General features: G+C 44.8%; 2 protein-coding genes across 2 annotated transcripts in view; both read left to right on the top strand.

Moving 5' to 3' along the window:
• Nucleotides 1-25,584, top strand: part of LOC141087600 (probable imidazolonepropionase) — a 58,417-nt gene extending 32,833 nt beyond the window's left edge. The window contains exons 4-9 of the mRNA XM_073573195.1: nucleotides 13,346-13,623; nucleotides 14,080-14,305; nucleotides 20,227-20,351; nucleotides 20,512-20,605; nucleotides 23,634-23,794; nucleotides 25,143-25,584. Of these exons, the coding sequence (XP_073429296.1) occupies nucleotides 13,346-13,623; nucleotides 14,080-14,305; nucleotides 20,227-20,351; nucleotides 20,512-20,605; nucleotides 23,634-23,794; nucleotides 25,143-25,248 (990 nt within the window). The 3' untranslated portion in view covers nucleotides 25,249-25,584. The remainder of the gene's footprint in view (nucleotides 1-13,345; nucleotides 13,624-14,079; nucleotides 14,306-20,226; nucleotides 20,352-20,511; nucleotides 20,606-23,633; nucleotides 23,795-25,142) is intronic.
• Nucleotides 1-27,830, top strand: part of SNRPF (small nuclear ribonucleoprotein polypeptide F) — a 247,102-nt gene that overhangs the window by 179,096 nt on the left and 40,176 nt on the right. The window lies entirely within an intron of this gene.

Here is a 27,830-nt window from a genome sequence, read left to right as displayed (position 1 = left end):
GCTGACCCCTGTCACATGATCGGGGGTCGGCGTCACGTTGCCTGGACAACCACAGGCTATTGAAGCATGCCAAAAGTGAAAGCATTAACCCGATCGCTAAAGGCGTAGCAAGAAAAAAAACAAACACCAGAATTAATTACAAACGCTACGGGTCTCAGAAAATTGCGCAAATTTTTTTTTTTTTTCCACCACTTAGATATAACAGAACATGGACATGCTTGGTGTCTATGAACTCAATGTTTCTTGCATATAACAAAATTGCAGAACCACACAAGCTTTCACCACCTTGTCCACAGTTTCAGTCTTCAGGTTGATAGCGGTCAATAGAACTCGCCATTTTCCTGTCTCCCATGACGGCACACATGAGAGAGAGGGGATCCGCCCAGTCAGGACAGGAACCCTACTGAAGATAAAAGGGGTGGTACCTCTCCCTCGCTTCAGTTGGGTTTCCTGTCCTGACAGGGACCCGTGCACTGAAGATCACGTACCTGCCCCTCTCTCGTGCCGGCGTGGAAGAACAGGCAGGGTCCTGGGCGCCGGGAGAGGGAAGTGTCGTCCGCGGGTCCCCGTGGGCTCAGCATCCGAGCGGGCGCAGAAGCAGCATGGCCTGGGGTCCTGCGGCTCTGCCGTGGCTGCTGCGCCGCCCTCTCCCCCTCTGCCGCATCCTGGAGGAGAAAACATCAGGAGCGGCCGCTTCTGGGTCGTGCCCCTCTGACGTCACACGCAGGGCACGCTGCGATGGGGCATGCCCGCATGACGTCGGGAGGTGGCACCAGGATCCAAGATGGCGGCGCCCATAGGGAAAAAATGCCGGCAAGATAAGATCCCGGCGGCATGGCGGGGGAGGGGCTGTGGGGGTAACCGGAGGAGGCGGAGAGTGCAGTGGATCTCCCTTACATAAGGGGGATGACCACAGAAGGCGCACTCATGCCCAAGGCTTCATGATGGAAGTGGGGCAAGATGAGCAGCAAGAGCTCTCGCCAGATGCCGAGCCGCCAGCATACCAGGAGCAGCCTCTTGAGTGGTGGGAGCAGCAGTCGTAAACACGACCGGCATGACTGAGATGTCCAGAAGAAACGTCACGAGTGCATCTGAGGAGCCTCCGAGATCGGTACCCCTGATTGACAGCGGTGGTGAGAGATCTACGTGAATGTCACCCTTATGGTAACGGGGTTCCTTTTTTCTCTGTTTGATCACTAGGGGTCAAGGAAGGCCAGCAGCAAAACCAAAAATAGAGAATGCGCCCTATGCAAACACCCGCTGGCAGATCAGTGGCAGAAAGACCTCTGCGCTGACTGTATAAATAAAACTATACAGGAGGAAACCCCTGATTTGGTAACCAGCCTTAAGGCGTTAATACAGCATGAGGTGAAAGGTTCCCTAAAGGCAGCCCTTAAAAAGAAGGATATAAGAGGTCATAGAAGGGATTCTGATTCAGAGGCCTCGCCGGGGCAGAAGGGGTGGGAAAGATCCTTGTCCACCTCCTCTTCTTCTACTCAGTCCTCAGACAGCGATATAGGCGGCCGTTCATGTTTCCCAACAGAGGATGTGGAAAAGCTGGTCAAAGCTATTAGGGCTACAATGGGCCTTAAGGAGGAAAAGACTCCTAAATCATTGGAGGATATGATGTTTGGAGGAAAGGAAAAAACGCACCTTCCCTGTAAGTGATAAAATAAAGGCCCTAATTGACAGGGAATGGAAAAAACCTGAGAGGTCAGGGGGCTTGCCTTCTACATCAAAAAGAAGGTACCCTTTTGAACAAAAGGATTCAGAGACTTGGGAAAAAGTCCCAAAAATTAATGGGGCCATAGCCAAATCCTCAAAAAAGGTATCTCTACCATTAGAGGACTCGGGCATGTTGAAAGACCCGCTTGATAAAAAAGCAGATGGTTTCCTAAAACATATCTGGGAAGCTTCGGCAGGTGGATTAAAGCCAGCGATAGCTGGTACCTGTACCGCTCATGCCCTCATGGTCTGGCTACAACAAATAGAAGACCAGATCAGGGATAGAGTTCCTAGGGACGAAATTCTGTCTAATCTGACACTGGTACACGGAGCAGCGGCTTTCCTAGCAGATTCCTCTGCAGATTACGCAAGATTGACAGCTAGAGCAGCAAGCCTGTCAAATGCAGCAAGACGAGCCCTGTGGCTTAAAGGGTGTCCCGGAGATTTACCATCAAAACATAGGTTATGTTCCATTCCATGCGATGGCCAATTCCTCTTCGGAAAAAAAACTAGAAGAGATTTTGGAACATGCGGGGGATAGGAAGAAAAGCTTTCCCTGATTTCTGGGAGAACCTAAAAAGCAGCCCCTTCGGGGGAGATTTTAACAGGGGTCGTCCCCTGGGAGATAGAAAAAGCTGGGACTTTAAAGAAAGAAGAGGATCGGGCTATATGTTTAAAGGGCCCTCCACTTCCTCCAAAAAATCTCCCCAATGATATTGAGCCAGAGGTAGAGGGAAGGCATTCTCTCTTCCATTCCGCCTGGGCAAATATCTCCCCCAGTACATGGGTCCTAAACATAATAAAGGACGGTTTAAAAATAAAATTCATCCGTCCGCCTAGGCATACCTTCATAATAACACCCAGAAGGAAAGCCCAAGAGCAACAGCTGGCCCTGGAGATGGAAGTCTTGGGACTAGTGAAAAAACAAGTCCTACAGGAAGTCCCAGTGCAAGAAGGAAGGGGGTTCTTCTCCCCCCTCTTCTTAATACTAAAACCAGACGGCTCTTGGAGAACCATTGTCAACCTAAGGAGACTCAATCAGTGGGTAGACAATTGCTCCTTCAAAATGGAGTCAATCAACGCGGCCACAAAGATCCTGTTCCAGCATTGCCTCATGGCAGTGATAGACTTAAAAGATGCCTACTATCACATCCCAATTCATCAGGAGTATCAAAAATATTTGAGAGTAGCACTCTATGTCCAGGGGCAGGTGAAACGCTACCAATACGCAGCCCTTCCGTTTGGCCTGTCTACAGCCCCCAGAGTATTCACCAAAGTGATGGCCGAAGTAATGTCTTTTCTTCGTTCCAGAGACATAGTGATCGTCCCATACCTAGACGACTTTCTTGTAATTGGGAGGTCGGAGTCCCAATGCGCACATCAAGTGAAGGAAGTGATAGCAATTCTAGTAGGACTAGGATGGATAGTAAACATCCCCAAGTCAAGGATAACCCCAGTAAAAGAGCAATCCTTCCTAGGGTTGATATTGGACTCCGAGCAACAACGCTGCCTCCTACCAGAGAGCAAAGTGACCAAGATAAGAGGCCTAGCTCGCACAGCAATACAAAGATCAAATATGACACTGAGGAATGCAATGTCCCTTTTAGGCTCGTTGACATCATGCATACCCGCAGTAGCATGGGCGCAGTACCACTTAAGGCAACTACAGTGGGAAGTTCTGTCAGCACAGAAGCCATTAAAAGGGCATTTAGAAGGCAAACTATGTCTCTCAGTGGCTGTAAGAGATTCCCTGCTCTGGTGGACTGTAGAAAAGAATCTAACAGCTGGTGTCCCGTGGCAAAAACCAGTCGAGGACATCATTACAACAGACGCGAGTGCCACAGGATGGGGAGCACACCTGAGATCCCACTCAATACAGGGAACCTGGTCCTCGCTAGAAAAGGATCACGGTTCAAATGTAAAAGAACTATGGGCAGTGGAAAAAGCCGTGAAACATTTCCTTCCTTTACTTCAGGGCCGCCACACCCGAGTCATGACGGACAATCAGGCAGTAGTAGCCTACATCAATCACCAGGGGGGAACGAGATCTCGGGGCCTCATGCAAATATTGGATCTACTCTTCCAGCTAGCAGAACAACATCTGTTATCCATCACAGCACTGCACATAAAGGGGTAGAAAATATACAGGCAGACTTCCTGAGTCGCAGGCACCTAAGACAAGGGGAATGGTCCCTAAACCCCAAAGTCTTCCAACAAATAGTTCAGGCCTGGGGCAAACCAGAAATAGACCTGTTCGCTACCGCACACAACCGGAAGGTCAGGAAGTTCTGCTCACTAAATCCAAGGGAAAACCCCTTTTGCAGTAGATGCCCTACAAATACCCTGGAAGTTCATCCTGGCCTATGCATTTCCCCCGATAACAATGATCCCAGTAGTGGTCAGGAAAATCAGGGAGGATCGAGCGAGAATAATTCTCATAGCTCCGTTTTGGCCGAGGAGGCCTTGGTTCTCCCTTCTGAGACTCATGTCGGTGACAGATCCATGGATATTACCGGAGATTCCAGACCTGCTTTCCCAGGGACCAGTGGTCCATTCTCAGGTGAAAGGCTTCCATCTAGCAGCCTGGAATTTGAGAGGGCGCTACTGAGTCGCCAGGGATTCTCTCCAGGGTTCGTCTCCACCCTGTTGAAAAGTAGGAAACCTATAACATCCCAAATCTATGGTAGAACGTGGAAAAAGTTCCTAGACTTCCTGGGGGAACCCTTGGGGGATGTAGCGCCAGTGGGACCTATCCTAGAATTCTTGCAATCGGGGCTGTAACTTGGGTTAGCCACTAACACACTCAAAGTCCAAGTCTCAGCTTTGGGGGCCCTATATAACTGCAACTTGGCAGCCAATAGGTGGGTGTCCCAATTCATAAAGTCCTGTGGCATGTCAAGGCCGGTCATTATCCCAAAGACACCACCCTGGGACCTCAACCTAGTCTTCGAGGCCTTAACCAAAGATCCCTTTGAACCAATACTAGAGCTGTCACCAAAGCTACTTCCAGTTTTAAGTGTATTACTGGTAGCCTTACCATCAGCCCGAAGAGTGAGCGATCTACAAGCTCTATCTATATGTCCTCCATATATCCATATACACAGATCTTGGATGACCGAGTGGTTCTAAGACCAGACACGGCCTATCTCCCCAAGGTAGTCCAAAAGTTTCATAGGACTCAGGAGATCTCCTTGCCATCTTTCTGTAACAATCCTAGAAACCCTGGGGAGCAATAGTTCCATACATTAGATGTAAGAAGAGCCATAGTACAATGTCAGTAACTAGTCAGTGGAGGAAAGCTCGGTCCCTTTTTGTAGCCTTTCAGGGTAGTAGAAAAGGGCATGGGGTAGCTAAGAGTACCATTGCCAGATGGATCAGGGAGGCCATTATGTTATCCTACTCCGCAAGTGGTGCTCCGGTTCCAGAAGGCATCAAGGCTCACTCCACCAGAGCCGTGGCTACCTCCTGGGCAGAGAAGGCTGAGGTATCGATTGAGCAGATTTGTAAAGCCGCTACTTGGTCCTCACCTTCAACCTTTAAGCACTACCGACTTGATCTATCTTCCCCTACTGACCTAATCTTTGGTGGAAGGGTGCTTCAAGCGGTGGTCCCTCCTTAAGGTGTCTTATTCTACAAAAGTCTCATGTGTGCCGTCATGGGAGACGGGAAAACACCAAGGTTACTTACCGGAAGCCGGCTTTTCCGGAGCCCATGACGGCACCTGTATATTTCCCCCCCCCGGCTTTTCTCTCCTTTGGTGTGCACTATAGTGTGGGTGCTTTTTTTAGTTAGACATAATGTGGTGATAGTTTTACCATGCGACTAACCCGGGGGGCCTCTCATGCTCTGTAAAACAACTGAAGCGAGGGAGAGGTACCGCCCCTTTTATCTTCAGTAGGGTTCCTGTCCTGACTGGGCAGATCCCTCTCTCTTGTGCCGTCACGGGCTCCGGAAAAACCGCCTACCGGTAAGTAACCTTGGTGTTTTGCTGTCAGAATCCCAAAAGCGCACTCCACCATTCTGCATGCTCGTGTGAGGCGGTAATTAAAAATTCTTTTAGTTGGCGTCAATCCACTACTGAAGTATGGTTTCAGCAGGTGTTCTGATAGTTGGAAGGCTTCATCCCCAACACAAACATGGCATTGGTGGCCCAGAGGTTTCAGTCAGCAGTCTTGGGAGTGGAAATTGGAAGGTCTCTCCATAGAGATGACGCCCCATTGCCAACAATTTGAAAACTTGGGAATCATTGGAGCGGCCATAGGCCCCAATATCAACCGCTATAAACTTGTATTGAGCATCAGCGATGGCAATGAGAACAATGGAGAAACATATTTTTTATAGTTAAAAAATTCTGATCCAGCAGGTTTGACGATGCGGATATGTTTCCCATCCACTGCACCCAAGCAATTGGGAAACTGACAGATTTGTTGGCATTTATCTGCAATTTCCAGCCAACTCTCCGTTGTGGGATGTGATATAAACTCTGCATGTAAAGAGTCCCACAATGCATGGCATGTGTGCTTCACAATTCTGAAGATGGTGGAAATCCCAAGTCTGAACTGGAAATGGAGTGACAAGAGGGATTTGCCAATTGCAAGGAATCTGACAAAAAAAAGGGGAAAATGAGTACAAAATACCAGAAATAACATTAGTTATTTCAGCTTTAACAGTAGTAGATACAATAAAAAGAATTATTAGAAACTACCAGCAACAACATTACAGTTAGAAGTGTGCTTTACAAGGAGGAGATACAATAAAAATGGCTTACCAAAGAGTCACCATCAGACGCTCCACCGGTGAAATTGAGAAGCGGCAATGTGTTACTACTTCAGATGAAGTGTCCAATTCATTCCACCAATAAATCAAAGTTCTCCATTTGCATCCGAACATATGAGAGAAATTTCTCAGGGTTTCCTTGTAGCTCCAGGTACAGTGTAGAATACACCCCATGCGTCGTTCTCTTGGCTGTGATGGGGTGGATCCATAAACGTAGTCAGCGCAGACACGTGATGCACTGCTGTCTGTCATTCCTCCAGAACAATCTTTCAAATGATTCGCCTCAACAGTAAAATCCACATTAATCTTCAGAATGTTTGCTATCACGCCTTCCATGTTCGCCAGCCACTTGCTCTCCTCTACAACCTGTCAAAGATGGGCTGTAGGAACATTGGCTGCTGAAAACCTATATATACAATCACGTTTGGTAGCCTCCCATGGGCGTTTTAAAAAACCGGATCTGTCTTAAAACGGATAAGAAACAGATGGAAAATTGATGAAACGGATCAGGATTTTTGCCGAATCCGGCAGAAAAACGGATCCGTTTAATCAGTTTTTCAAACTTGACACCGGATCCTGCCTGTCGGGGGGGGGAAAAAACCTGATGTATGAAAGTAACCTAAGCACAGTATGTATGTTCCTGGTGGGTTACTGTGAGGAGGGTGGGGCTTATATAGAACAGGAAATCTGCCTCTCTCCCTCTTTCTTACACAGGATTAACAGGAGGAAGCATTTCCCGCCCTGTTTATAATCATTGTCCTAATACACTTTAATTATTGCTTGTATGATGAATGCTTTTATTGTATTTTTGAAATTACCATTCTATATTTTGTACCAGGTTCAATTTCATCATGACTATAAAGAGTTAACAGCATTAACCTTCTAAGTTCAAGGGAAGGGCAATCCTTCAGCCATGGTTCCCTAGAGGTTTCCTCCACAGTGGGTTTTTCCTCCACTGAGCGCTGTAGGATGACTTTGTGAGTCAGAGGTTTGCCAAATTAGTCCCCTTAAAGGGAATCTGTCACCCCTTTTTTGAGATCTCATATAATGATATCATTCAATTGTGTGTCACATAAGGATTCTCTTAGTACTTTTGCTTCCCCCTGACCCCGCACCTTTCATGCATAAATACCTTTTTTATATCGGTTCAGATGTATGTAAACTGCCATGGTCCGATCTGCTGGGCGGGGCTTATTCAACTGCTCCCCCCCCTCCCTGTCTTGCTTTACACAAGAAAAAATACGTAGAGAAAGACAGGGGGGGAGCAGGTGAATAAGCCCCACCCAGCGGACCGGACAGCGGCAGTTTACATACATCTGAACCGATATAAAAAAGGTATTTATGCATGAAAGGTGCGGGGTCAGGGGGAAGCAAAAGTCCTAAGAGATTCCTTATGTGACACACAGTTGAATGATATCATTATATGATATCTTAAAGGGGTGACAGATTCTCTTTAATGCTTTTGCAGGGACTTCTAGTTTATAAGTTTACAAAAGTGATTTATTTAAAAAAAAAAAAAGTGTCAAATATGAATTTATAACCCGTCACAGCTTTGCGGTTTAGGAGTCAGGTGGAAGTAGCAGACAAGTTAAGGTGGACTCATTTTAACTAATATAGGATGTAAAACCTCATGGTGGTAACAGGCTCGGCTTTGGTGGCCAGCCTCAAGGATGTTGTAATGGTAATGTCAATCAGGGGCGGGCACAGTGGTTAAGCACAGGAGTGAGGATAATAGGGTCATTGGTGCCCTGAAGGTTTACTGGCTATGCTTGCTGCCCCTTTATGGTTGTCTGTCTTGGTGCTGTATGTCAGACAGCTGGGGATATCACAGTACCTGGGAATCCCAATGTACAAGCACTTCACCTGACTCCTACTGTGATTGTTTTAATCCTATGATTTAAATAAAGTTGTGGCCATTTTGACAACCAAAATGTCTTGTGCATCTATTCTAGTGCCTAGGTTTCCTGTAGTTATGGTGGTTTTAAGATGGAGTAGGGGTTCGTCCCATATCCAAAAGTCAAGCCCAAAATTGTGACGACCCATTTGTAAAAAAAAAAAAAATTGAATGAATAAATGAAATGTATCCAATGAATGTGAAAGAACCTGTTGGCTTGGAGATGCTGTGTATTGTATGGGCAGCTTGTTAGCGCAGAACAGATGTCTACATGTACAGTGTGTGTGTATAATATATATATATATATATATATATATATATATATATATATATATAATCTAGATCTCCTCCATCTGCATATAATCTCATCAGTAGCAGCTGCCTTCTCCAGTCTCTGTAATAGGAAAGTCTGTCTTCACTGAATATAGCTTTCACCTCAAGATTGAGAATTTGTTGTAATTACTGTTCAATTCTGGTAGAGAGAAGCAATCTCCCTAATATGAGAGATTACACAGTTGCTTATTTTTCATGTCTACTATTATTGAATAAAAATGAAAACTATGGATGCTCTTTAACCCCTTTCTGCCATCCGACGTACTATCCCGTCCATGGGACCTGGGCCCCTATGCCCATGGACGGGATAGTACGTCGGCGCGATCAGCGGCGCCCACGTGGTGAGCGCCGCTGATCGCGGCCGGGTGTCAGCTGATTATCACAGCTGACACCCGGCACAATGTGTCAGGGGCGGTCACGGACCGCCCCCGACACGTTAACCCCTTGCACACCGCGATCAAACATGATCGCGGTGTACCGGGGGTTAAAGGGAAGCATCGGCAGGGAGGGGGGCTCCCTCCGTGCTTCCCTGAGCCCCCCACGGCAGCGCAATGTGCAGCGCTGCTGCGGGGGGCTCCTTTCCTCCAGGCCCCCGAATCCAAGATGGCGACGGGGGCCTGAGGAAGCTGGCTTCCTCAGTGCCTGCAAAGCGCAGGCATGAAGAAGCCTTCTGCAGTGCCTGTGTCAGATCGCTGATCTGTCACAGTGATCTGTGATGTGACAGATCAGCGATCTGTCACAGGACAGTGATGTCCCACCTGGGACTATTTAATAAAGTAAAAAAAAAAATAAGTGTTAAAATAATTTTTAAAAAATCGCCAAATAAATTAGAAAAAAAAAAAAAAATATTCCCCCAATAAATCCATTTTTTGGAAATAATAAAACAATAAAAGTACACATATTAGGTATCGCCGCGTCCGTAATGACTCGCCCTATAAAACTGTCCCATTAGTTAACCCCTTTAGCGAACCCCTTAAAAAATAAAAATAAACGAAGCAAAAAATAATGATTTATTATCATACCGCCAAACAAAAAGTGTAATAACGCGCGATCAAAAAGACACATATAAATATCCATGGTACCTCTGAAAACGTCATCTTGTCCCGCAAAAACTGAGCTGCCACACAGCATCATCAGCGAAAAAATAAAAAAGTTATAGCTCGCAGAATAAAGCGATGCAAAAATAATAATTTTTTATATAAAATAGTTTTCATTGCATAAAACCGACAAAAACCTAAAAAAACGACCTAAATGAGGTATTGCTGTAACCGTACTGACCCGAAGAATAAAACCGCTTTATCAATTTTGCCACACGCGGAACGGTGTAAACGCACCCCCCCAAAAGAAATTCATGAAACGCTGGTTTTTGTTCATTCTGCGTCCCAAAAATAGGAATAAAAAGCGATCAAAAAATGCCACATGCCCGAAAATGGTACCAATAAAAACGTCAACTCGTCCCGCAAAAAAGAAGACCTCACATGACTCGGTGGGTCAAAATACGGAAAAATTATAGCTCTCAATATGTGGTGATGCAAAAACTATTTTTACAATAAAAAGCGTCTTTTAGCGTGCGACAGCCGCCAAACATAAAACCCGCCATAAATAGTAAATCAAACCCCCCGATATCACCCCCTTAGTTAGGGAAAAATAATAAAATTTAAAAAAAAAGTATTTATCTCCATTTTCCCGTTAGGGCTCAGATTAGGGTTAGGGGTGTGTTGGCGTTAGGGTTGGAGTTATAATTGGGGGGTTTCCACTAATTGGGCACATCAGGGGCTCTCCAAATGCAACATGGCGTCTGATCTCAATTCCAGCCAATTCTGAGTTGAAAAAGTCAAATGGTGCTCCTTCCCTTCCAAGCTCTGCCATGCGCCCAAACAGTGTTTTACCCCCACATGTAGGGTATCAGCCTACTCAGGACAAATTGCAAAACAATTTTTGGGGTCCAATTTCTCCTGTTACCCTTAGGAAAATAAAAAATTGGGGGCAAAAATATCATTTTTGTGGAAAAAAAAATGATTTTTTTATTTTCACGTCCGAGTGTTATAAACTTCTGTGAAGCACTTGGGGGTTCAAAGTGCTCACCACACATCTAGATAAGTTCCGTGGGGGGTCTAGTGTCCAAAATGGGGTCACTTGTGGGGAGTTTCAATAGTTTAGGTACATCAGGGGCTCTCCAAACGCACATGACACCCGCAGACCATTCCATCAAAGTCTGCATTCCAAAACGTCACTGCTTCTCTTCCGAGCCCCGACGTGTGTCCATACAGTAGTTTTCTCCCACATATGGGGTGTCGGCGTACTCAGGCCAAATTGGACAACAACTTTTGGGGGTCCAATTTCTCCTGTTACCCTTGGGAAAATGAAAAAATTGGACTAATTGATCATGTTTCTGGAAAAAATACGATTTTTTTTATTTTCATGCCCTGGCATTATAAACTTCTGTGAAGCCCTTGGGGGTTCAAAGTGCTCACCTCACATCTAGATAAGTTCCTTAGTGGGTCTAGTTTTCAAAATGGTGTCATTTGTGGGGGGCTTCCACTGTTTAGGTACATTAGGGGCTCTCCAAAGGCAACATGACACCCGCAGACCATTCCATCAAAGTCTGCATTCCAAAACGTCACTACTTCCGTTCCGATCCCCCGACGTGTGCCCATACAGTAGTTTTCTCCCACATATGGGGTATCAGCATTGTCAGGACAAATTGGACAACAACTTTTGGGGTCCAATTTCTCCTGGTACCCTTGGGGAAAATAAAAAAATGGTGACTAAAAGATCATGTTTGTGGAAAAAATACGAATTTTTTATTTTCACGCCCGGGCATTATAAACTTCTGTGAAGCACTGGGGGGGTCAAAGTGCTCACCACACATCTAAATAAGTTCCTTAGGGGGTCTAGTTTCCAAAATGGTGTCATTTGTGGGCGGTTTCCACTGTTTTGGTACATCAGGAGTTTTCCAAACGCGACATGGTGTCCGATCTCAATTCCAGCCAAAAACGTCAAATGGCGCTGCTTCCCTTCCGAGCTCTGCCATGCGCCCAAATAGTGGTTTACCCCCACATGTGGGGTATCAGCGTACTCAGGACAAATTGCACAATAACTTTTAGGGTCCTGTTACCCTTGGAAAAATAAGAATTGAGGGTGAAAAGATCATTTTTGTGGAAAAAATATGATTTTTTAATTGTATGGCTTTATATTATAAACTTCTGTGAAGCCCATGGGGGTTCAAAGTTCTCACCACACATCTAGATAAGTTCCTTGGGGGGTCTAGTTTCCAAATTGGGGTCACTTGTAGGGGGTTTCCACTGTTTAGGTACATCAGGGACTCTCCAAACGTGACATGGCGTCCAATCTGAATTCCAGCCAATTTTGCATTGAAAAAGTCAAACGGCGCTCCTTCCATTCTGAGCTCTGCCATGCACCGAAACAGTGGTTCCCCCCCACATATCAGGTATCTGCGTACTCAGGACAAATTGCACAATAACTTTTGCAGTCCAATTTCTCCTGTTACCCTTGGTAAAATAAAAAAAATTGAACCTGAAGTATTTTTTTTTTTATGAAAAAAGTTAGATGTTCATTTTTTTTAAATATTCAAAAAATTCCTATGAAGCACCTGAAGGGTTAATAAACTTCTTGAATGTGGTTTTGAGCACCTTAAGGGGTGCAGTTTTTAGAATGGTGTCACTTTTGGGTATTTTCTATCATATAGACCCCTCAAAGTGGCTTCAAATGTGATGTGGTCCTAAAAATAAAATGGTGTTGTAAAAATGAGAAATCGCTGGTCAACTTTTAACCCTTATAACTTCCTAACAAAAAAAAATTTTGGTTCCAAAATTGTGCTGATGTAAAGTAAACATGTGGGAAATGTTAGTTATCAAGTTTTTTGTGTGCCGTATCTCTGATTTAAGGGCATAAAAATTCAAAGTTGGAAAATTGCGAAATTTTCGCCAAATTTCCGTTTTTCTCACAAATAAACGCAAGTTATTTGAATGAAATTTTACCACTAACATGAAGTACAATATGTCACGAGAAAACAATGTCAGAATCACCGGGATCCATGGAAGCGTTCCAGAGTTATGACCTCATAAAGGTACAGTGGTCAGAATTGTAAAAATTGGCCCGGTCATGAACGTGCAAACCACCCTTGGGGGGTGAAGGGGTTAAATCTCTTGAGCTTCTCCTGTTCATCTGCTGCTGGCAGATCTGCGTGTTTAATGTTACAGGTTCTCTTTAAAATAGCGTTTTGGAATAAGGCTTCATAAATATCTAACTGAAGGCAAAGAGCACAAGTAGAACATGTAGTTAAGGAGGCCAGCTACACAGGGAAAATGATGAGTGTGGTCCTCATGCATGGAGCTGTAATGTGACAGCCTTAAGGTTGCCTTGGATACAGATTTATGTGGGAATTTTTTTTTTTCTGTTTCATTACCCCACTTGATTGCACTAGAGATTTGATTACCCAAGAAGAATTGCTCAATATGCCGGCACACCCAGTTTCTAGGGCTTCATAGTACGGAAGCATAAGGACTTGGGCCATATTGTGCCACTATTTAGACTTGCGCTCTAAATCCAATATGCCATGTATGGTTGACTGCTTATTGCATCCTATTTTATAAGCTTGCAGGTGCTGCTTATAAGGATGTACATCAGGCTGGAGGAGGAATGCACTTTACAGTGCAACACACAGAAGCCGCTACGGAAGAAGAGCTGTTCGATGGATTTAAACAGCGCCTGGAGCGCATGTGCCGAGCTGGAACCACATTGGTGGAGTGCAAGAGTGGATACGGGTTAAAATTGGAGACTGAGCTTAAGATGCTGAAAGTGATAGCACAAGCTCAGAGCAAATTGGAAATTGGCATCTCCAGCACATATTGTGGGGCTCATTCAGTACCAAAGTAAGAAATAAAAGTATATTAATCTTGTGTATATGGCACAAAATATAAGCTCATTATGTTCTGTATAGAAGTTCCCAGAAAACTTCTGCTTGAAACATAACAAAACTGAATACGATGTACAGACTGGCCAAGGTATTGGGAAAGGCTAATATTTTATTCAGGGCTGTGGTACATGGGAACATACAAGTCACACAGCCAAAGTTTCCCAGGTATTGCAGCACAATACTAGTGTCTGGGGTCGTGTTGTGGCCCTTGGAGTGCTGCAACAAGCCAGTTGCAAAAAAATACAACCGCGCCAGATTTATTTTTGCAACCTGCATGTCGGAATGTAACCCTGTTGACCTAGCGAACACTAGCTATATTAACTTGTATCACTGCGAAAGCCACCGTGTAGCTCAGGCCAAATGTTAACTTAATTTATTATTACTTATCCATGTGTTTTTAATTATTTGTCAGAGGAAAAACTGCAAAAGAAGCTGCAGATGACATCATAGACCTTCATCTTCCTGCCTTGATGCATTTGGCTGTAAATGACAGAATTCATGTGGATAATATTGATGTCTTTTGTGAAAAAGGAGTCTTTGACGTTGAGTCCACAAAAAGAATTCTTCTTGCTGGGAAAGATATTGGCTTGCAACTGAACTTTCATGGAGATGAACTTCACCCAATGAATGCAGCAGAGGTATGTCTCGGACTTTTTCTTAATGAAATTGACACCTTCGTTCTTGTCCCCCCCCCCTTTTTTTTTTTTTTTTTTTGCAAAAATGAGGTCTATTCATGAATACCTATAGTTATCTATGTAACAAGGTGGTAGTCATGACCGAGTCTATTAAAGCAACAGTCCATCTGCACCCCGGCCCCTTGCACATGAAAGACAGGTGCGGTCCCAAGCCTACAGCAGCCAGTTACCTTCTTTTCATGCTCACTGCAGCCACTGGAGATGAGGATCCAAGAAAACACCGCAGGCACAGTTCTGATCCAACAGGGAAAACTTTACTGTAGATGAAACAATGCTTCCTGCTCTGTCCCTGCAGCTACTTGAGGCTGGTCTGTATCAGTGGCTCCCTTGCAAACTTGAGGGCCACAGCAATCTTTCTGAAGACAGTCCCAGGTCCGTCTACACTGTGGCAGTGTAGATAGGGGCGCCGACTGGGGGGTGGTCCTTCTTCCACTGCAAGCAGACTTAAGACAGACACCGATGTGCGTTCAACAGGTCCTCTTTATTGGCCATCCTCACAATGACCCACAGCACCACACAGCAGCTGCTCGACTCCACAGCAGCTGCTCGACTCCGCAGCACCACACAGCAGCTGCTCGTCTCCGCACACAGGCCCGGGTACCTTCACTTCCTTCCTTTTCCTAATTGACGTCCCTCGCGGCTCTTTCACTGTGGCTGCTCTAGGCCTACCACCACAGCGCTTCACCCGTCTGAGTCCATCTGTCTGGTACTCCCAGGCCTCCTCTGTTCTGCGGTTTCTCCTGTCAGGGCAACTCCCCTGACCATCTGTTATCGATCCCTTCTGGAGCTTCTTCTCGGTCTTCCTCTCCCTTCAGTCTTCTCTCCCTGGACTGACTTCTTCTGGAACTCTCTACCCCTTCTTATATTCCCTCTCTCTGGGAATTCCCCTCTAGAGCTCCTATAACCCCGCCCCCCATGACTCTGCGGTTTTGTGGTGCCCCTGAGGCTCAATCGCCACAGAGGTACTGCGCCTTCTCCTAAGGTGTAGTGCCCCACCAACTAGGTAAGTTGGAGTGTGGAAAGGAGTTCCCAACACACACAGGATAGTTCAGTAGGTCCTCCTAGCAGCTTCAGGCTGGGGGTAGCAGAGCACCATTCTTGGAACCCTGCTTCGTAACACGAGATGTGCTGGGAGGTGGGTGGAGTTAGTATAAAAGAGGGGGAAAGTGGAGAATTGTAGATCAGTCTTGAGTTCAGTCTGAGAGCAGAAGGTCAGCCTGAGGGGAGCTCAAGGCAGAGGAAAGCAGTCAGGAGAGGCTGAGGACTGGTCTTAGTGGAACGAGCCCCCTAGAAGAGAGAGTGCTGCAGCTGCCTCAGTGATCTGAGCCAGCTGGCACGGGAAAGAGAAGAGACATAGATCTGCAACCTAAGCTTCCGTAAGAGAGAGAGAAGGAACAGCGCGGAACGAAGGAGTAAGAGAACAGAGAGGAGTTGTAGGTTGGAAGAGGAACCCTGCCTATAGGTTCTCAGCGCAAGGCCGGGGCCCGGTCCCCGAGTTTGTATGGACACTTATGGTTCTGCAGCAGACACCAGTGGAGTAGTTGGCTGTAAATGCACTACTCCCATCAAAGACTTGGGACACAACAGCAACTGGATAGAGAGCCAGGACTTCTGAGAAGGGAGTCCCCAATAGAGACTACAGCTGTCTGTCATACAAGTAAGGTTCTAGGAACATCTGACAGGAGGAATTCCAGAGAACTACGGTACTGGAGTTCTTCACACTAAAAGGCGCAATAGAGGAGTTGTTCAGGAAAGGCACATGTTGGCGGAGTGTTGGAGAGGAGAACCCTGACTTGCCCAGGGAAGTTGATTGAGTCTCTACCCTGGAGGACACGGCATGGAGGCAGGCACCAGTGGGTACCACGAACTGTGAGTAAAGCTTTGAAACTGCATGCCCTGGTGTCCTCCATTCATTCGTCGCTAGCACCTCCAGCACCGCTACATCTGGGTAACAGCATCTATACCATTCTGCGCCTCTCCTCGTCCATTGCACCTACACTGCCCTGGGACTACAGCTCCACCTGTGGGGAGCTATACCATCTTTGCTGCACCACACCATCAGTCCCAGCGGATCTGCATGCAGCGCTGGCTTACCATCTCCCTTGCCAAACACCACGGGTGGCGTCACGAACTATTCAAATAAACTTTAACACCATTAACATCGCCGCCATTGTTATTGGGCGCCCAGGGCCACGGACCGGGTCACTGCTGCTGTGACACCTTCCCCCTGACACCGGCCCGGTACCGAGTACCCCGCTGCCCTGGGTGTGAGGGGCGACCCAGTTTCGTAGCCTTAAGCTGATGTAAAGCCGTTTTTCTCACTGCTCTCTGCTGCCATCTTGTAGCCAAACTCCTTCTGTTTCTGCTGTCTTTAGTCTCTTTCCCACCCCCCGGTGGCCAAACCCAGTACTTCACCATCCTTCGATTTCTAGCCGTCTCCCACCTTCATATCCAGCAGTACACATCAAGTACACTGTACATTACCCTACTGCTGCAGACAAGTCCATAGGTCAGTCCACTTCCTCTACAGCAGCAGTCTGCGGTAGCTTAATCCTCTCGACCGGGACACCTTCTGCTCCTGACTGTGGGGAGCATCCTGCCCCTGGGCAAGCCTGCCTGGGCACTGACTTGGAGACAGGAATGTCCTCTCTCTGAGGCTGCTAATCCAGCTCCCTGTTTAACCCTTACTGTCCCTGAACTAATCATGTTCAATACAATACACATACAGCAATGAAACAGTAGTACATAACAATAGTACGTTAACATATAGCCAACTATCAGGACACCGCATGGGGGACACCTGTCCGATATAAAGGAGAGGGAGCAACTGAGGGTCCCCCCCCACCTCCTTACACCTATATAGTCTTTAACACTGGTTCAGAATGTGAATCTGCAGATCAAGATGTTTATATGCCTCTCCAAAAGTAGTATCTTTTCTGATCCTTTTGCTACTAGCAAAAAGCGCTGTGCCTGTGGTTATTGGTGTAGGGCCTCATTCTGAGTGCCCCGAGGACTGCACCTATACAGTGCAAAATACTCTGTTCTGACTGCTATTCCCAACATCTTTAGCAATGATGGGGAAAACAAAGTAGTGTCTGTCTTGTGTGGGTTTTTTATTCCTCTTAAGGCCCCGTCACACATAGCGATCTCGCTAGCGAGATCACTGCTGAGTCACAATTTTTGTGACACCACAGCGATCTCAACAGCGAGATCGCTGTGTGTGAAAGCGATCAGCGACCGGCCCCCCTGCCGGGATCGCTGTTCGCTGCAGGAAAGGCCAGGACTTTTTTTTTTTTTTTTTTTTTTGGTCGCTGGTCTCCCGCTGGCCACCACGCATCGCTGCGGGAGACCCTTAGATACCCGATGTGTACGTTGGTTACCAGCACGCTGATGCAAGGAGCTGGTAGCTAACGTACACATCGGGTATCTAAGAATGCACGTCCCTTGGATACCTGATGTGTACTTTAGTTCCCAGCTTCCTGCATCAGCGCGCTGGTTACTAACGTGTACATGGGCGTCGCTGTGCTGATTGCTGGTGAAGTTGTCTGTTTGACAGCTCACCAGCGATCACATAGCGATTCACCAGCGATCCTGACACATTGATATCGTTGTTAGGAACGCTGGTAAGTCGCTGTGTGTGACTCCAGCCTTACACAGTAGTGTAAAGTCTTGACAACAATCGCCTGTATGATCTAATGTGTGTGATAACCTTATCTTGTGACATTCTGACATTCTCATAAGTCTTTACCTCTAATTTGGTGTTGACTTTTCTTATCACTGCCTTATGACAGTCCAGTAAAGGGGGTTTTACACTAAGCGATATCGCTAGCAATATCGCTAAAACGTCACTGGTTTTGTGATGTTATAGCGATATTGCTAGCGATATCGCTATGTGTGATACTTACCAACGACCGGCTCCCCCGCTGTCCATCGCTGATCGCGCGAGAATGTCCGGCTCCATTTCTCGTCGGGCGCTTCCTGCTGAGACTTCCTGCTGTGTGAGACGAGCGACGCTGGACGCGGGCGGGAGGACGTTAGGATCGCTGTGTGTGAAAGGTGAGTATCGTGTGCTGCGTCGCTGCTGCATCGCTGTGAGATCTTTCTGTATGAAAGCTCACTAGCGATCATTTAGCGATGCACCAGCGATCCTGACCGGGTCGGATCGCTGGTCGGATCGCTGGTGCATCGCTAAATGTAAAAGGGCCTTAAGAACTATCCCATAATTACTCTTTGCTTGAAAGCGGTCATAGATCAAGGTGATTTTAGAGGTAGACTTCCCAATTTTATTGCTTAGCATTGCTCATTTTATACAATACTCATTTCCATGAAAAATATTTCCCAAACTGTCCATATAGAACTTCCTTGTTCATTGTAACCTATATGGCCTTTTTCACATGTTTGGGATGTTTTGGTCAATTGTTATGGCTCGGAGGGCCACTGTATTTAAAACAGACAGAACATCGAGATCATCCTTTTTTTGTGTGCTAGACACTTCAAACATGGATAAGTGAATTTGGCGTAACTACCATGGCCTCCGCTGCTGCACTGTATTGATAAATCGTGCAACGCTGTCCTGTAAAAGTATATTTGTCAAACTACTTCTGTTTGAAATTAATAATCGCAACCTAACAAAATGTATACCATCCCATTACCTACAGTTCCACATGCGTCAGCACTATGAATGGTTTTTCTTAAAGACTTTGTATAGTGTGCGACATGCCTAGGGCCTAGGGCCCCCACTGCTCCAGGGGCCCCCAGCCCATGCCAGCGGAGTAGCAGCGGGTGTCAGGAGGCAGGAGCCCCTGTCCCCGCTACTAAAGAGAAATGAATATTCACTGCGAAGCAGTGAATATCATTTCACTCGGTCTCCACTCCCCGGGGCCCCGCCCCCCAACCTAGGCAGCCGGCGCCACCCTCAATTGCAGTGGAAGAGAGAGTGTCTTTCTCCCATCAGTCCGCTCTGCTCCTGACTCACAGCTGGTGCGCGATGACGTCACCATCGTGCACCCGCTGTGTGTCTGGCAGATGGGACAGCTCCTGAGTCTGAAGCCGGCATCAGCGTGGGAGCGAGGAGGAGAGGTGAGTATTGTGATTTTTTTTTTTTTTTTTTTTTTTTAAATCTTTTTATCTCTATCGCCCCAAGAATGATTTTCTCTGGTGGGCCCAAGGTGCTCCAGTCCGACGCTGCGGCTCTGATGTAACTGATAAGAAGTGTCCATAGAATACAGCATGGTGTAACTTTGTTTTGAGAGTGGTGTGTGTATGAATATATATATATATATATATATATATATATATATATATATATATATATATATATATATATATATTTCATACACACACCACTCTCAAAACATATATATATATATATATATATATATATATATATATATATTTTATTATTTTTTTTTTTTTTTTTTTTGCTATTGACCATGTGTGCTCATTCATTTCAAGAGATCCTGTCAGTAGGATCAACCCTCCAACAGTCTGTGTAACTCTGCTTTGAGCCTGACACATATCTCCCTGAGAATCTGCCTCCATGGCTTATTTTAAATGAAGGGAGCGTTAACAGTGTGAGACATGTAATGACTGACGACAGTCTTTTCTCCTGGTCTACATGTCTCACTCTGAGGCAGTCTCGGGGAGATGTGTCTAGCCCATATTGCTTAACAACTCGTTTACGTAAGCCAAATCCAGGTTTTTCTTAAGACATCAATCACAGAAATCGAGGTATAAATTTAATCAGCTTTCAGTAACCTTCATGTACATAGATGACTGAGGGTTGATCCTACTGACCGATTCCCTTTCTATTAAAACAAAATGACTTTAGCATATAGTATTGACATTTCATGTATGTTTTTCAGTTGGGCGCAGAGCTGGAAGCACTTGCGGTTAGTCATTTAGGAGAAATCAGTGATGAAGGGATCACGGCTCTGGCTGCTGCAAGATGTTCGGCCGTTCTATTGCCTACAACTGCCTACATCCTGAGGTAACAACCATGGAGCCTCTGCTTATATTAGTAGAGTTGTCAAAGATCAAGCAAAATCTGACTTATTGTGCTTGGTAGTACTGATTTCTAGGCATAACTTTGTAATTAGAAAACTTGTATTAATGTTATTGCTCATCATGTCTATTTCTCATTCTTAAAGACTTAAGCAGCCTCGCGCCAGGGACATGCTTGATGCCGGCGTCATAGTCTCTCTAGGCAGTAACTTCAATCCGAGTTCATACTGCTTATCTATGGTAAGTACAGGACACTGAGTTATGCATTGTGATGTGTAAAATTAAACTAAAGGCCTAGTCACGGGCATTGTATTACATCAAATTACTACATAGTATTCAAGTCCCCAAGGAAAAAAATTAGATGTGGTAAAGCTTTTTCCATTACTTATTTTGTAAAAGCCATAAAAATTGACATGTTTATTACATTCTAATCAACCCGAACAATAAATATAACACTATTTAAACAGGACAGTGAATGTTGCAAAAAGTTATATTCTCTGCCGTAATGTCTTGCTTTAAAAAAAAAAAAAAAAAAATGTAAAAATGTGTCCAAAATGCTAAAAAAAAAAAAAAAAAAAAAAAAATCTTGCGAAGCAAGGGTCCTAAAACTGCTACATCTTTGCAACAGGAGGCATACCTTTGTGACAAACAAAAAGCAAAACTACTTCTATGCTATATACGTATATAATTATTTTTTTTTTGCGTTGTCTATGTGCTAAAACTTTATTTTATTGCATGCATCAGTTTGAGAACAGCATTGCTAAATATATAAGACAGATCCTAACTTCTCCGGTAAGCCCAGACATGTATATGGCCATGATGTGGCTGAGAACCACGGTGAACAAACGCTGCTGAGATTTTCAAATTTCCTAGAAAACCATTTTTTGCTCTTGCAGGAGAGCTTGTGTTTCATGCACAAAATGACAGCTATCAGTAACCAAATGGTTGAATAGGCTATATGCGAACCACAGCAGCATCGCTTCTGTCTGACTGCATTTCATATTTCAATGGGGCACATTTATCAATACTCTGAATATTTCAACAGTCATAAAATATGCAAACAAAATGTGGTTCATGCAGATAAATCTGATCTAACGAACTGTTGGGTGTTAGGACATTCCCCCACAACACCAACCTTTTCGAACAAGACTTGTTAAGTAGCTAAAAGACATGTGGTGCCAGTCATTAAAGGGTTTGAGGTGCAGATTGTGCCCAAACTGACTAACTTTAGCTTGATGAATCTCCACCACTATGGCCATTGCAGCTGACTAATGTCTTTTTCCTTACATTTTCTGCCCTTCAATCTGAATTATTTGGCCTTTCTCCATGGAGACCAATTGTTATCTTTTTGCAAGTTTTGGCATTTCTTTTTCTTTCTTTACTCTTGCTAATGTACGCTGCTCAAAAAAATAAAGGGAACACTAAAATACCACATCCTAGATATCTCTGAAATATTCCAGTTGCAAATTTTTATTCATTGCATAGTGGAAGGTGTTCAGAACAATATAACATAACAATTATCAATGTAAATCAAAATGACTATCCCATGGGGGTCTGGATTTGGAATGCTATTCAAAATGGAAAATCAAATTACAGGCTGATCCAACTTCAGTGGAAATGCCTCATGACAAGGAAAAGATGCTCAGTAGTGTGTGTGTGTGGCCTCCACGTGCCTGACCTCCCTACAATGCTCCTGATGAAGCAGATGGTCTCCTGAGGGATGTCCTCTCAGACCTGGACTAAAGCATCCGCCAACTCGTGGACAGTCTGTGGTGCAACGTGACGTTGGTGGTTGGAGCGAGACATTATGTCCCAGATGTGTGCAATCGGATTCAGGTCTGTGGAGTGGGCGAGCCAGTCCATAGCTTCAATGCCTTCATTTTGCAGGAACTGCTGACACACTCCAGCCACATGAGGTCTGGCATTGTCCTGCATTAGAAGGAAACCAGGGCCAACAACACCAGCATATGGTCTCACAAGTGGTCTGAGTATCTCCTTACCTAATGGCAGTCAGGCTACCTCTGGTGAGCACATGGAGGGCTGTGCGGCCCTCCAAGGAAATGCCACCCAACACCATTACTGATCCACTGCCAAACCAGTCAAGCAGAAGGATGTTGCAGGCAGCAGATCGCTCTCCGCGGCGTCTCCAGACTGTCACGTGCTCAGTGTGAACCTGCTTTCATCTGTGAAGAGCACAGGGTGCCAGTGGCGAATTTGCCAATCCTGGTAGTCTGTGGAAAATGCCAAACCTCCTGCACGGTGTTGGGCTGTGAGCACAACCCTCATCTGGGGACGTCGGGCACTCAGACCATCCACATGTAGTTGGTTTCTAACCGTTTGTGCAGACACATGCACATTTGTGGCCTGCTGGAAGTCATTTTGCAGGGCTGTCATTGCTCCTCCTGTTCCTCCTTGCACAAAGACGGAGGTAGCAGTCCTGCTGCTGGGTTGTTGCTCTCCTACAGCCCCCTCCACATCTCCTGGTGTACTGGCCTCTCTCCTGGTAGCGTCTCTGGACACTACACTAACAGACACAGCAAACCTTCTTGCCACAGTTTGCATTGATGTGCCATCCTGGATGAGCTGCACTACCTGAGCCACTTGTGTGGTTTGTAGTGTCCGTCTCATGCTACCATGAGTGTGAAAGCACAACAACATTCAAAAGTGACCAAAATATCAGACAAAGCATTGGTACTGAGATGTGGTCTCCACCTGCAGACCCACTCCTTTATTGAGGATGTCTTGATTGCCAATAACTTCCATCTGTTGTCTATTCCATTTGAACAACAGCATGTGAAATTGATTGTCAATCAGTGTTGCTTCCTAAGTGGACAGTTTGATTTACTTGGAATTATATTCTGTTTAAGAGTATGTGCACACGCTGCGGATTTGTGTGCGGATTTTTCCGCATGGAATCTGCATATTTTGGCAGAATCCGCAGGTCAAAATGCCTGCAGATTTTGTGTGGATTTGGCATGCGTTTTTACACCTGCAGATTCCTAGAATGGAATGGGTGTAAAAACGCTGCGGAATACGCACAAAATTGACATGCTGCTGAAAATAAACCAGAATTTTCCACAGCATGTGCACAGTGGTTTTTATTTTCCATTGCCTAACATTGTACTGTACATCACTTGCAGATTTGCGGATCCGCACACAAAGCCACAATGTACGCACATACCCTAAGTGTTCCCTTTATTTTTTGAGCAGTGTATTTTGTAGCCATGCTTCTCCAACTTTAACATATCATTGGATATTTGGTTTGCAGCCTATGGTCATGCACCTTGCCTGTGTCAATCTGAAGATGTCCCTGAATGAAGCTCTGGCTGCTGCCACCATCAATGCTGCTTACTCTTTAAGAAGATCTCATACTCACGGTTCATTAGAGGTTGGGAAACAAGGAGATGCGGTTATCATCAATGCCCCACGGTTTGTATTGGAATCTTCAGTCTATAACTGCATTTCCTCTGACAAAGTAAGCGCCGGACAAAGTTGGTCTGTCAGACACCTTTTCTTTTTTTTTAATGTTAAAAATAATACTTTTCCCCTCTCTAAATTCTGTGTGTAAAATACATTTTGGATAAGCAAAGTGAAAAATAGAAGGTTGTCCACTATTGCATGCATTAGTTCTACCATTAGACTCTGTTCACATTCGCTTCCCCCTACTCGGCACGCATTATTTTTTTTTACAAATGGGTAAAAAATGTAATGTATGGAGAAACCCTTCCACTTCCTCCATCCTGCTAGATATTGGTCACTCTCAACATCATTGATACTTCAAAACTACTGCATATGTTTGACACTTTCCAAGTCCCCAAATAAGTGCTAAGAATTGTAACTATCTTTTTACATGGTTGAAGTTCACATGGTATTCATGCCACAGTGTGATCTTTTATGTTAGCTAGTGTCGGTGTAAATCAATTTGCATATCCCATTTCATCAGCCCTGTGGCCATTGAAATCAGAGAGGGAGTAACGCCACTTACCCAATGGCTCTTTTGAATAGGTGACCTAAAGCATTGTCCTATGTGCCTCACACAGCAGCAAAGACTAAAGGCCCCATCTCACATAATGAGATCGTTAGTGAGATCGCTGAAACGTCACAGGTTTTGTGACACAACAGTGACCTCGCCAGCGATCTTGCTACATGTGACATAGTGGTGACCGCCCCCCCCTCCCCCGCCAGATATTGCTGATCGTGCTCGAGTGTCCTAGGCCATTTTTTTGACCGTTGGCGTTCCGCTGGCCAGCATGCATCGTTGTTTGATGTTGGCGACGCAGAACTCAGGGACGCAGGTGTGAGTTGTCAGAATAGCTGCTGTATGACAAGGTTCCAACGACCGCCGAGGTCGTTATACGGATCACTGTATCGTTGCTGCGTCGTTGAAGAGATCTGCCTGTTTGACAGCTTACTAGAGACCATGTAGCGACTCACCAGTGATCCTTACCAGGTTGTATCATTGTCGGGATCGCTGGAGCATCGCTATGTGGTATGAGACCACTTCAGCAGTCGCAGACCACTGTGGTGGACAACGTGGAATAGAATTTTCAATTGGTGCCAATTTTGTTAACATATTAGAATAGGCAATCAATATATGAAAAAGGCAAACAAAAGGTATGTACTCCAAAAAAGTAAAGAAGTTTGTCTTTTGGTATTTAAAATTTAAAAATGTATCACACTAAATTGCTAATGTGCAAGTGAAATATTAGTGATGCCAAACTAATCCAAATAAAAATAATTATCCATGCTAATTGATTGTAACCATGCTTATTTGTAGATGGGAACACGTGATTTACCAGTTTGGAGGACACCAAGAATTAATTGAATATGTGGTTGTTAAAGGCACAATTGTTTATGAGAATGAAAGAGTTCTTGCCCTATAATGCGTGTGGAACTGCCGCCACAGCTTCAAGATGTGCAGACCAGTTATAATCGGCTGATACGCGGTCACTCTGTAGATATGTTAGATAAATTAGTGCACGGATATAACTGCCCAATGGATAACTGTAATACTGCAGACGCGAACAGGCTGAGCTAAGAAAGGCTGACCTGTATCTAAACCTTGCTGGATTTCTCTGCTTCTCTGCTTGTCTGTATTGTCTGACATCTGAACCATTGGCCAGTATTTGCCGAATGTATATTTAGAGAAATGCGATCCGTTGGTTGAATGTAAAGTTGTGGTATAGTAGAAGCCAAATAAAGAATATGTCAAACATGAAGATTGATTTGTTTTTCTTCCTTTCAATGCCAACCATATATTTAGTGTTTAGATGGATATCTATCCACATGCAGATTTCATGAAGACCCCATCATGGAAAGCATTTCTAAGACCAAACATAAATGTACAAATGAACAAATTTTATTGAAAAATGGGTAAAACATATGAAAAATACAGTACAGGGAATCCATACTTGGTTACCAACCAGATAAAAATGGGCAGGGCAGATAGAAGCCCCAAGGGAATGGCACACTGCAGACGGGCATGCATGAAATGAGGATTAAGTGAACAAAGTGTATATATGAATAAAAGTGCAATAGTCAAAGGTTAATGCAAGATATGTATAGTGGTGCCAGCTAAAATCAAGAAGCATAAATAAAAATTGTAATGCTCGACATCCAACATGTATAGACTGGTGACTGGAATCGGATACGCAGTTTGTTACAGAAAGATCAATTGAAGACCAAGTAAAGAATTCCTAATGTCCAGCCAACTCAATGGGTGTTTTTCATAATATTCTTCACCAGAGGTGGGAGTTATGGCTAAGGTATCTACAGTTGTGGCCAAAAGTATCGACACCCCTGCAATTCTGTCAGATAATACTCAGTTTGTTCCTGAAAATGATTGCAATCACATTCTTTGGTATTATTATCTTCATTTAATTTGTCTTAAATGAAAAAACACAAAAGAGAATGAAGCAAAACATTGATCATTTCACACAAAACTCCAAAAATGGGCCAGACAAAAGTAGCACCCTCAGCCTAATACTTGGTTGCACAACCTTTAGCCAAAATAACTGCGACCAACCGCTTCCGGTAACCATCAATGAGTTTCTTACAATGCTCTGCTGGAATTTTAGACCATTCTTCTTTGGCAAACTGCTACAGGTCCCTGATATTAGAAGGGTGCCTTCTCCAAACTGCCATTTTTAGATCTCTCCACAGGTGTTCTATGGGATTCAGGTCTGGACTCATTGCTGGCCACCTTAGAAGTCTCCAGTGCTTTCTCTCAAACCGTTTTCTAGTGCTTTTTGAAGTGTGTTTTGGGTCACTGTCCTGCTGGAAGACCCATGACCTCTGAGGGAGACCCAGCTTTCTCACACTGGGCCCTACATTATGCTGCAAAATTTGTTGGTAGTCTTCAGACTTCATAATGCCATGCACACGGTCAAGCAGTCCAGTGCCAGAGGCAGCAAAGCAACCCCAAAACATCAGGAAACCTCTGCCATGTTTGACTGTCGGGACTCTGACTCTTTTTTTTTTTTTTCTTTGAATGCCTTTTTTTTTTTTTTTTCTCCTGTAAACTCTGTTGATGCCTTTGCCCAAAAAGCTCTACTTTTGTCTCATCTGACCAGAGAACATTCTTCCAAAACATTTTAGGCTTTTTCAGGTAAGTTTTGGCAAACTCCAGCCTGGCTTTTTTATGTCGCAGGGTAAGAAGTGGGGTCTTCCTGGGTCTCCTACCATACAGTCCCTTTTCATTCTGACGCCGACGGATAGTACAGGTTGACACTGTTGTACCCTCGGACTGCAGGCAGCTTGAACTTGTTTGGATGTTGGTCAAGGTTCTTTATCCAACAACCGCACAATCTTGCGTTGAAATCTCTTGTCAATTTTTCTTTTCCGTCCACATCTAGGGAGGTTAGCCACAGTGCCATGGGCATTAAACTTCTTGATGACACTGCGCACGGTAGACACAGGAACATTCAAGTCTTTGGAGATGGACTTGTAGCCTTGAGATTGCTCATGCTTCCTCGCAATTTGGTTTCTCAAGTCCTCAGACAGTTCTTTGGTCTTTTTTCTTATCTCCATGCTCAATGTGGGACACAGGTTGAGTCAACTTTAATCCATGTCAACTGGCTGCAAGTGTGATTTAGTTATTGCCAACACCTGTTGGGTGCCACAGGTAAGTTACAGGTGCTGTTAATTACACAAATTAGAGAAGCATCACATGATTTTTCGAACAGTGCCAATACTTTTGTCCACCCTTTTTTTTTGTTTGGTGTGGAATTATATCCAATTTGGCTTTGGGGCAATTCTTTTTGTGTTTTTTCATTTAAGACAAATTAAATGAAGATAATACTCAGTTTCTTCCTGAAAATTATTGCAAACACAAATTCTTTGTTATTATCTGACAAAATTGCAAGGGTGTCAATACTTTTGACCACAACTGTACATCTACAGTAGGGGTAGCTATAGATGACTGGTTTCTACCCAGCACACAGAGTTAAATTATATGCAACTGCAG

The sequence above is a fragment of the Dendrobates tinctorius genome, unplaced genomic scaffold, assembly GCF_039654945.1.
Source record: "Dendrobates tinctorius isolate UK_male_01 unplaced genomic scaffold, ASM3965494v1 ptg000035l, whole genome shotgun sequence".
Classification (NCBI taxonomy): Eukaryota; Metazoa; Chordata; class Amphibia; order Anura; family Dendrobatidae; genus Dendrobates; species Dendrobates tinctorius.
This window is presented reverse-complemented; position numbering and strand designations above follow the sequence as displayed.